We start from the raw sequence: 11,403 nt of genomic DNA, 5'->3' as shown, positions 1-11,403 counted from the left end.
TAGGGGTTGGGCCTTTTTTTTTTTTAAGTTGAACCTTTTTTTTTTTTTTTTGAAGACCCAGGAAAGATAATAGCCTGATGGAAAAGATCGCAAATGACAGAAAAGCATTTTCACAAAGAGTGCATGAAACTGCCCACTAGATGGTATTTTTAAGTCTGCACAAGGTGTGGTTTTGAAGTGGGAAGGGTAAGAGAGGAAGATGATGGAGTGTTGTAAACAATTCAGAAAGAGATCAAGAAAATTTGGATGTGGAAAGGAAAGTGGCAAAAAAATGTCAGAAGGTTGATATTTCAGGAAGTGGTAGCTGATGAGTAACAATATAATTGGAGGTCAGAGAATGGCTGCATGGTGGTACTTGGTCTGTCTAACTGCCTGCCCTGGCTTCTCTTCCAGGACTGCTCTGCCTCTCTCTCTGGCAGATTTCTGCTCCATCGTTAGAGTCTCTATGTCAAGGAGTCTAATGTTGGTGCCCAGCACCACCTGGAGAAGAGGTTCTTTTGTCCCTCTAAGCATTATCCCATGGATGGCATTTTAGACTATTTATTTATTTATTTATTTATTTATTTATTTATTTAGTTAGTTATTTAGTTAGTCAGTTAGTCAGTCAGTCAGTCAGTCAGTCAGTCAGTCAGTCAGTGTCAGTCAGTCAGTGTCAGTCAGTCAGTCAGTCAGTCAGTCAGTCAGTCAGTCAGTCAGTCAGTCAGTCAGTCAGTCTTTTTCCGTGTCTGGCAACGGATCGCAACCCTCAGTGTCGCCCCCGTACCGGACCGGGACCGGCAACGGGATCGCAACCCTCGGTGTTGCTCCCGCGCCTCGCTCAGCCAGTGATCGGGAACCGATCTGTATGTGGGATCCGAACCCTTGGCGGGAGCGCCGCTGCGCTTCCCAAGCGGCGCACTATCGCAGTGCGCCACCGGGCCGGCCCATAGACTTTTAAAAAAGTCTTAAAAAGTACCCTTTATAACCTGTTTATTCTAAATGCTTGTGTGCTACGAGTGAGGTATCAGATTTGTGGTTTGCATGTACCATGTGCCATATAGGGAGATGTCTTGATCTGGTATATTTTGGAGTATAGTAGCTCTTTATTTGCCACTTCTGGGTTTTAAAGATCTTCCTGAACTTGACCATGTTAGTATTATGCCCATAAGCTTTTCCTGGATTCTCTCAATCTTTCAAGGGTAAAACGATAGGAGTGTGCAATACACCTTTCTTGACAAATTGCGAGTTCTTGTCATAGGACATGTTTGAGATCTTTGAGTTCCCAGCTCCAATTCCCAAGTTGAATATTTGGCTGCACATGCTATTGCTTTCCTGAAATCTACTTGATTCTTGCACCACAGCATTGATTCAGTACCATCTACAATTTGGAGTACATACATGTCCTCTGAGCTGGGGGCTGGTAGAAACTTGCCCAGTTTAAGACATCCTGGGCTGCAGGGCTCTTGGCTTCTGGTAGTAGGAGCTTTTTCTAACGTGGCCCCTGTGGGCTCCCTGGGGTCCAGTAGGTTCCTGCACAATAAGCTCCTCTGCCTCTGATCACTGAACCTTCTCTAGAGAGTGGTAATCTCAGGGAAGAAGATAATGCTACTCAGTGCATAAGAGGTTTTACACAAAGCTGGCAGCCCAATGGAATATTTCCCAGAGATTGGCCATTTACGGATATAATCAGTGTCAAGAACAGAAACAATGTTCAATGTCAAAAGGAACACAGGGTAAGGGAGCACAGTGGGGAGAGGAAAGGATGCACACCTCCTTGTGAGGCACAGCCCTGCTTTGGGGAAACCTTGGATGGCCGCAGCTCCCACATGACCCAGAGCTCCAAGATTTAGTCATCTTCATTATTTTGGCTGCCTTTTAGGTGAGGTGTGGAGAGGGACAAATGTAGGGGGCTGGGATTCAGTGGACATGAGTTTCTGTAGATTGACCACGTGCAGTTGGTCTGGAAAGTCAATAAACCTTTTTTTTTTTTTTTTTTTTTACTTGTAGAGCATGGGAGTGACAATGTGGATTCCTTATTGCCCATCTCTTACCCCTTAGTAAAGTTATTCCAGTTTTGTTAAAAATGAATTATCACACAAATGGCCCATATAAGTCAAGACACTGAGTGTAGATTATGGGGCCTGACATGCAGACCCTGCACCTGGCTGATAAATTTCCCAGGAGAGCCTTTGAGCAGGTGTTTCTGTCTCAGAGCATTCAACAGAGCTATGCGTATGGTCTGGTGGGAGCACAAATCTGGGGAGAAGAGACACTGAGTGCAACTGAAGAAAACCAAAATTTGGCAAATATTCCCTAAAACTCCCTCTGGAAGATTTACGAGGCAGAAACAACTGCTTTCCTCATGTGATGTTGGATCTCTAGACCACACTGTGGAGCAGATACTTTAACTCCTGTTACAGATGAGGCTGATGTTCAGAGAGATGATATAGTTAGTGCAGACTGCATCTGGACTCAAAACCAAGTTGAGTACAAGCCCGTCTTCTCTGCATTATGTTGTTCATGAAAGAAGCTTCTCAGCAAGGCCTTGGCCTTTTACTTCAAAGGGTAAAGGGACATATTTTTCCTTTCATGTCTTTCCATGGCCCATTCTTTCATTCTGGTTTCAGATTGCCAGTCTGGCTGCATTTCTCTGTCCTTGGTCAGCAACTCCCTGGGTCATATTCCACACTTAAAGATGGAGGTAATTGCTTCAAGATGTGGCCCTTTAAGGAGAGAATAAGTTGAAAGGCAAATATTTTTATCAGCTCCAGTCAGATCCTGAGCTTTAGAAAAAGGAAATGACAGGTTGCTCTGAGATGTAAGCTTCCTTTCATCTCCAAGAAAGGAGATGTATTTGTCCTTCTGGAATAGGTTAGTGGTAGTGGTGAAGTAAGAGTGGTGAGCGATAATTTTGTCCATTGGTTTTTTCCTAAAGCTTTATTACCCAGTTTCATGGCTTTCACAGTAAGTAAAACAAGCCACCCTCCTCCAATACCCCTCCCTCCTTCTCCCCGCCCTCTCTCATTTGTACAGGCAACCTTGAAACAGTTGGGAGCAAAAGCAGAATGCTGCTTGTGACACTTTTCCCCTTATCCTCAGCCCTGTGCCTCTCTACACCTCCCTCCCCACACATTCTGGTGGCTGTCCAACTCTAAGAAATTCCTAGCAGGGGCCCTCCCTGAAGGTCAGGATGCCTCCAGCAGGGGACAAATCTTGCCTGGCAAGGACCTTGGTGCTCCAGATGGGTTGGCTGGATCCAGAGCTGACTGGTTGAGAGCTTGGGGATGAGAGCTAGGGAGCTAAGCTAGGGATCCAAGAATGTTTTCCTTAAAGGATAGATAAAGTAAAAGCAGCCAGCAAAGGAGATGGAGAAGAAAGGTCAGGAAAACCCGGAACAAAGAAGATGGGATGGCAATGAGGAGCTTCCACTGAGTGCATGGTGAGGAGTTGGGTAAGAGCTGAGAAGTATAAGGTGCATCTGAAAGTCTGGACATTGGTCACCATAACCAGAACTATTTCTGTGCCCTACTTGGTTAAGGCAGAAGCTGGGTTGTAGGCAGGCAGACATCTCGCTGAGAAGTGACAGGAAGATGAGGCAGCAGGGGTACATTATTCTTTCAAGAGCTTGGCTGAAGGGACAGAGAAAGACTTACACACACACACACACACACACAACCACCCAACCACCATGCACTTGCCCAGAAAGAGGACAGCGAAGTTGATGGTGGTGCTTGAGGGGAAAGTCAAGGTCAAGGAGGATGTTTCTTTAGAATGTCAGAAATTTGATCATGTTTATAGCCTATAGAATGGGAGCTGATGGTGAGGGAGAGATTAAATGCCTGTCAGGGTGGATGATTTATGATTCCACCCTAGAGTAGCACAGAGCTTGGTGGAAACTTCCTCAAAGTTAGTACAGAGGTGAGAGGGAGTCATTCTGAGTTTCCACCTAGAAGGAGGAGCAGGAACAGAACTCAGGGAACAAAGCTGAAGGCTACTGGTTAACCACGAAGGTAACCTTAAGTTTTACCAAGTTGTGCAAGGATGTGTGAAGAGCCTGGAAACTGAGAAATGGCTAGAAACAGGAAGGTCAATCAGGTGGGACATTTCAGGAACAAATTCTGGAAGGATTGTATCCTTTGACATCTACTTTTTATGTGCATCCTGGAAGCTTACTGGGCTAGGGAAAAGTTAATAAAGGTAAAAGAACCTGACAGAGAAGGTGGCATCGTTCAATTGTGGCAAATTAGCCTTGGAAAGGAGCTGTGGGCTCACTTTCTCTAAGACGGGGATTTAAGAGATATGAATGAGAGATAATTCCGGGAAACACTGAAATAGAAAGAATTTAAGTTCAGTGAATGATTAGATAATTTTTACCTTTTCAGTAAATATGAGAAGAGGTTACTTGAGAACAAGAGGGGGCAGGGTGGGTTTTAGGGCTTGAGGAGAATAGAAAAGATTTGGAACAATCCCTGAAAGGAATCAACCAGAGATGAATACAAGTTTTGCCAGCAGTGTTGAAAGATCAGCTGTAATTAGATAGTATAAATTTGTATTGAAACCAATTGGAATCATTAAGTGACTTTCACTAGCAATTCTCAGGCCATGGGGTTTGGAAATATGGACAAAAGACTATGAGTTTTAGCATGGGCTAGGCTCTGGTAAACAAATGTACATCAGGTATGGGGGCAGGAATGAGTCAAGTGAAGGATTTTCTGGTGTAGATACGGGTACAATTGGAATGACTAACCTCGAGGGATATAGTAGATGAGGAGACAAGCATTGCTTAAAGGAAGTTGATAAACCAGGAAAATAGGGGGTTATTAAGTAGTCATAGAAAAAGAAATTAGAGGTTGAGTAAACATACGGGACAGTTGAAAGGTCAAATGATTGTGGCCAGAGGAGAGAATTTCAGAGTTGAAGATTTTAGAAGCAGAGCCAACACGTTCTCTGTGAGGGCCAAGTTGTGGCCGTGCTGAGAAGCTGGAACAAAGTGGAAGCAAAACCTGTTGGAGCTGAAGTCAAAGAGTGGAAGCTGAATGGAAGAGTCATTAACAAGATGTTGAAGCTACTGAGGAGATGAAATGCTCCTCAAGTAGGTAGAAAAGCTATTGATCAAAAGGCAAAAGCCTCAACCAAAGTGGGAGACTCTCTTGGTTCTAGATATTTGGAGAGAATGTGATATAACTGAATGGTGCTACCAGAAGGTGAGTATACATGTGGATGATAAATGGAGACAAAACAGTGCTTTGGAAGTGGGCCCGAAATAGGGAGAAAGGTGTTCTGCAAGTTTGGGTTGGTGAAAGCAGAGTGGTCTCCACTTAAAATGACTGGAAAGAACATGTCATATTGTGCAAAAGCCTAGATTCAGTTTATGTTGGAAGTAGAAGGAGCAATGGAGGATGTAGGGTAGTTAATTTCTATTAAGACACATATTTTAGAGTTGACAGGGCTTTGCTGGGTCTGGAGATAGGGAAGTAGAGCTAGATTTGGATGAGTTTATTGAAGGCTGATTTTGAATTCAGGGATTGGAACAGCAATTATTAATGACAAGGACGAGGCAGAGATAATCATGAAAGGTAGAAGCACATAGATATAAGGTAGGACAGAGTAAGTGAAAGTTTTATTAGTAGTAAACAATATGAAATTAAACAACCTCAGGTTTCTAATTAAAAGTTTAGTGTGTCCATCTGGAATGTCCACTTGGAATGTTAGTGCAACCCAATTGGAATGGCTGTTGGAACCAATTAAAATATTATCCACATCAGCTGGAGCGTTGGTATGACCAACTACAACCTAGAAGTTAAAACAGCTAGAGGGGTTTTGGCAATAATGGGAGTAGACTCGTAGCTTTCAAGAGAGATACATTCTGAGGCCTTTTAAAATCCCACTAAAGCATTATTTTGAATGCTGATCACTAGACAAAACTTCATGAATATCATCTTAAGACACTCAAGTACTCAACAGGGGCTGTGTTTTTACTGTCATATCCCTAGGCATTGGCATCTGGTGGGGATTTAAAAACATATTTGTTGAATAAATGAATGAAGTTTCATGGAAGAATTTGTCTTCTCAGATCTCAATACTCTAAAGAAATAGTTTATATCTTACAGACCTTGATTTGTATATTTGTTCCTTTTCCTCTTTGCATTGGCAGCTGGAAAACTCACAAATACAACCATTTCTAGCTGTTCATAGAACTTTATGGTATGGGTTTTCTACCAATTGTAACTCTGGCTTCCACTTTTTTTTCTACCTACTTTAACTTTTATGATTTATTTTTTAACTTGAAGTATCTATTTTTCAAACTGCCTTAAATTATTTTTGGAACAAGGCAGGTAGAAGAAAGGATGAAGAGATAGAGATTGAGGTGGTGGAGGGCAAGAAGGAAGTAGGGAAAGGGGAGAGTATGGGAGAGAGTATTTGGTGTAGGGGAGGATTATGTGTTTGGATATTCAAGTACTCAAGGCCCAGGGAACTCATCCTCTCTGTGTGCCCTCACACCCAGGGAAGAACTACTCAGGACCCTGATGACCTGTATGGCCTTAGCACCAACTCTGGTAGATAGTATGTGCTCAATGAAATTTTGTCAATCGGAATGGGTGTTTCCTGGGTTCAGTGAATATTAGTTGATTACCTTTTTTCAGCATTTATTTTTTTATATCTCTTAAAATTCTTGGACTTCTCTGTTTGGGAAACAATTGTGATACATTAGACAGAAATGAGTCTAATAGAACTTGACTTGATAACTAACTCTGCTGATGATTGGCATGTGTCCTTGGCCAAAAGATTTACCTACCCTGTCTGGACCTGTTTGTCTGTCTGTAGAATCAGGATAAAATTTACTGCCAAATCACTGGGAGCATTTATTAAGAGGATATATGTAGAAATGCCTAGCAGTATCTGGCACAGAAGAGGCACTCAATAAATCCAAGTCCCACCAATTATACTGAACATGCTCATCTGGCTGACTCCTTGTGGCCAAGTAGCCTGCAGTTCTGGTGCTGCTGCCTCTGCCCTGTGAGTCGGCTTCACATCTGGCTGGCCCGGTGCTCAGGGAACTCACTGTGCTGAGCTGATGGGCATCTAGAAACCCATCCCCGTAGACTGGCAGATGAGCAATTGGTAGCCTCACTTTCCCAGATACTGGGGGACTTTGAGCTAGGTAATCATGTATTCCAAGTCAAAATCTCCATCCTGTGTGGTTTGATTCATGATCTGACGTAGACTGGCAGATGAGCAATTGGTAGCCTCACTTTCCCAGATACTGGGGGACTTTGGGCTAGGTAATCATGTATTCCAAGTCAAAATCTCCATCCTGTGTGGTTTGATTCATGATCTGAGGACAGTTCCGACTCTGTGAACTCAGAGCTCCTGGGTCAGAATGTTGAGATCACCATTCTTGAACTGGGGGTGGGTTGCCCAAGATGATACAAAATGTTCTGACCATGGCAAGAGGACAGTTCCGACTCTGTGAACTCAGAGCTCCTGGGTCAGAATGTTGAGATCACCATTCTTGAACTGGGGGTGGGTTGCCCAAGATGATACAAAATGTTCTGACCATGGCAAGGATATTGTGTCTTTTCCATCTGTTTATCTGGCCTGTTTCTGTCCTGGTTGCTGTGTACACTCTCCTTGCTAGGACCTGGATAGCCAGTGTCTACCATGTTCCAGGATTTTGGGCATCATGGGACGTTGTCATTTGCCAATAGAAAAATATGTTGCCTTGGAATTTGGGAAATGCTCCTAGTTTTTGAGGTCCTTTATAATTCCTAGTAGTCCTAAGCAGGTGTCTTGCTTATCAACTTTGTTTTTTTACCTTGTTTATGCTTATTAATTGTATGTATTAATAACAGGTTTGTTGTTGAAGACTTGAGGTATCTGGTTGTAGTCTGCCACTGTTCTAGTGATGGCAGGACTAGTATTAACTTCTCTGGTCTGTCCTCACAATCATGAATGAACCATCTTTTTATTTACATCCCATCATGGTCAAATTGTAATTTTGGTACAAACCAGGAAAGATCCAGCTCACATAGATTCCTGCATAATTATTTAATAAATACTCAGTGAATATCTCCTTTATGTTCTAACTCCCATTGGGGTTCAATGTGGTGAGGTCTTACATTGAAATGTTTTGAAGACTGCACTGAGCATTGATTGAGCCCAGGAGGTGATCCGGAATTTTGATTTTGAAAAATATATTGTTAACCCAAGTTTTTTTTGTTTGTTTTGGTAGAGAGGACCTACTGCTTTGCCTTCAAAACAGAGATGGATAAATTTGGTTCTTTGAGAGTACCCATTCATTTTTCTCTACTTGGAAATAATTAATAATGGTTTCTATGGGCACATGTTTTTTGAGGAATGTAGCTCATATTGTCTTTCAAAGCACAGTGGGTGAGGGCAAGGGTTGTGCTATCCCTGAGTGACCCAGTGTCAGCCTAGGTCCATCCTTAAAAGACCTATGGCTGATATGAAGCAGCTTCAGTTCTGTGTTGTCCAACATACAACTTAGATTTCACCTTATGTGCCACAGATGGAGCTAGAGCTGTCCTTGTTGCCATGGTGCTTAATGATTTTGAGATCTGTTTTTGCTTGCAGGAGCTGTTAAGCCGCACATCTCTTGAGACCCAGAAGCTTGATCTGATGTCTGAAGTATCTGAGCTGAAGCTCAAGCTGGTTGGTATGGAGAAGGAGCAGAGAGAACAGGAGGAGAAGCAGAGAAAAGCAGAGGTGGGTATGACACACCAGATTCTGGGGGGACTGGGACTGTCCTAAGCTCAGACTTTGGGAAGCTATCCTAATTTGGACTCAGGCCATCTAGTCAACCCCAAGCCTGGCAGCCTTTGGGTGCCAGAAATATCTATGCACTAGAGACGCAATGATCTGTTAATACCAAGTTATCAAGTTTTGCTGTGGCTGCAAATTTCAGCAATGCCCAAACCACCCAGTTTTGGCTTTAATGCTTTATCCTCCCTCAAACTGCTGACAAAGATGGAAAGGGAAGCAGTTGCTGGGGAAGGATTAGACAAAACATGGAAGGACACAAGATGTCTTCTGTGGGAACCAAGATGATGATGATGTACTGGGATGAAGCCTTTGAACAGGCCATTGTCACTGTATCCAAGGAGTCTGGAGACATTTTCTGATTCCTAGATGGGACCCTTCTTTTCTCCTGATAGGTCATATATGTGAACCCATGTGCAGGCCTTCTCTTAAAGAATGTCTTCCTGTTTTTGTTGTTTTCAGGCTCCATATGCCGTTGGCTAGAGCATGCCAGACTCCTTTTCGAATAAATGTTTAGAGAATTGTAGGCCCAGAGCTCCTTTATTTGAGGGCAGCGTATTTTAAACTTTGATAACGATGATTGTGTGCCTCTACCTCTAAGTCCTTTCATTCATGCCTGGCAACGTGAGATATGAAAGAAAATAGTTTCTAGGTTTAGAAATAACTTGGCTCATTTACTGACCTTATTGCTTAATAGCTCCGTGAACTTCAACAAGTTAGCTACTTAATCTCTCTGAACTTCAGTTTCTTTATCTGTAAAATGTATAACTGTGTGGTAAAGTCTGAATAAAATCACAAAAGTTAAGTAAAGTACCTACCATAGTATTTGGCATTTTATAGGTACTTGGTTTATCTTCATCTCCTTCCTCCACTTAGGCATCTCCGAAATCTGAAGATAGATAGATATTGTTTCTTTCTGATAAGTACCAGCATTATTGTGCACTGACACCTGCCATTTTGGGTACTTGGTTTATCTTCATCTCCTTCCTCCACTTAGGCATCTCCGAAATCTGAAGATAGATATTGTTTCTTTCTGATAAGTACCAGCATTATTGTGCACTGACACCTGCCATTTTTCTGTGTTTGTTGGGTAAACACTGGTGATTGGAACACTTCTAATGTGTGGGGCTTATTCCTTGCATTGTTTTTGAGAACATGTTCATTAGTAAGAAGTATAGTTGCCAAAAGAATGTATGTCTGGTAAGCTGAGGACAGGAGCTTCCAGTGATGAAGAGTGCAGGCTATTGAATCCTATCTTCTGGCCTTATTCCAAGATCTGCTACTCAGTAGCTTTGTGATCTTGGCTAAGTAATTTAACCTCTCAAACCTCTGTTTCTTCTTCTATGAGATGGAGATGGTAACACTTCCTATTTCTTTGGTTGTTCTGAGGAGTGAATGAGGTAATGTGCTGGACACATAGTTGTAGTTAGCTTTTATTGATCACTTACTGATAATGTTGTTAAGCATGCTGGAAATGGAAATGTAGACATAGATACATTATTTACATACTTGCGAAGGTCACACAGATTGAAAGCTGATTTGTGTGAAGTGTTAGTTGAATGGACTCTTAAATGTTCAGAGAGAAGCGATCAAATTTTCTCCTGGTTTAGAGTCATTTTATCAATGTTTCAAGATGTGTGATTACATGTGAACATACAGTAGGGCCTTGGGGGCAGAATTTAATAAACTCTGAGAAGGATTAAAGTGGAGGGGACTTAAAACCACTTAAGAAAAGAAAAAAGGGAGGAGAGAGAGTTACTAGGTCACACAACTTGAAAAGTTCGGGGTTTAAGTAAAAAGTTTAATATGACTAGATCCAGGTAATCTCATGGTATCACTAGAAATCAGTCTTACTGTATCACTTGGTTCTATCTTAGTCTTATTGTCAGGAAGGTTCTCCCCAAGTGGTGACAAAGATGGCCATCAGCAGCTCTAGACCAATGTTCTGTCAGCCTGGCAACCCCTGCAGAGAAAAAGATTCTCTTTCTCAAAGGTTCCAGGAAAAGCCCCAAGATTGCATCTCATTAGGCCAATTTGGGTCACATGCCTGGTTCTATGCCAGTCACTGTAGGGATCATGTACCCACGCACAGGGGTGTGTGTGAGTGTGAGTCACTTCTTCCCTGGAAGAATGCCGACTTAGTACTGAGCTGGGACAACTCAGTCCCTGTGGAGAGAAGACAGGATGGAAGGGGAGCTCCCACTTCTGGAACAAGTATCACTAAAGCAGTCATTTTACTGTTTGCTTGCTTTCTTTTCTGAGGGATTATTTTTAAATCTGAGTTTTTTGTTTTTGTTTTCTATCAGGCTGTTCATGCATAAGGCAGCAACATATACCTGAGCTTCTGCCTCAGTTCTACCAGTGAATAGCCCTTCCCAGTTGCTAGTACAAATATTAGGTTTCCATGTGGAGGAATTTTGTAGGCTGTTCAAACCTGTGATAATCAGCAGCCACATGACCTGAAACAAATTCCTCATTCTTGTAATTGAACATAATCTTTACTGGTATGCCCAGAACCTCTACCTCTATTTGTAACTGTCTGGAGCACCAGGGACTGAAAACTATGGAGTGTTGCTTAAGCTGCACTGTTGTCATGCGCACGGAGATGTTTATTTTGAGAGACATTTTGCTAGCAAAGGTCAT

At 42.4% G+C, this 11,403-nt stretch overlaps 1 protein-coding gene across 1 annotated transcript in view; it reads left to right on the top strand.

The window, feature by feature from the left end:
* Nucleotides 1–11,403, top strand: part of PPFIBP2 (PTPRF interacting protein, binding protein 2 (liprin beta 2)) — a 146,238-nt gene that overhangs the window by 87,057 nt on the left and 47,778 nt on the right. The window contains exon 6 of the mRNA XM_008572467.1: nt 8,575–8,706. Coding sequence (XP_008570689.1) covers nt 8,575–8,706 — 132 coding nt within the window. The remainder of the gene's footprint in view (nt 1–8,574; nt 8,707–11,403) is intronic.

Source organism: Galeopterus variegatus, unplaced genomic scaffold (assembly GCF_000696425.1).
Source record: "Galeopterus variegatus unplaced genomic scaffold, G_variegatus-3.0.2 Scaffold788, whole genome shotgun sequence".
Lineage (NCBI taxonomy): Eukaryota > Metazoa > Chordata > Mammalia > Dermoptera > Cynocephalidae > Galeopterus > Galeopterus variegatus.
The sequence above is the reverse complement of the archived record's forward strand: the minus strand, read 5'-3'. Positions and strand labels throughout refer to the sequence as shown.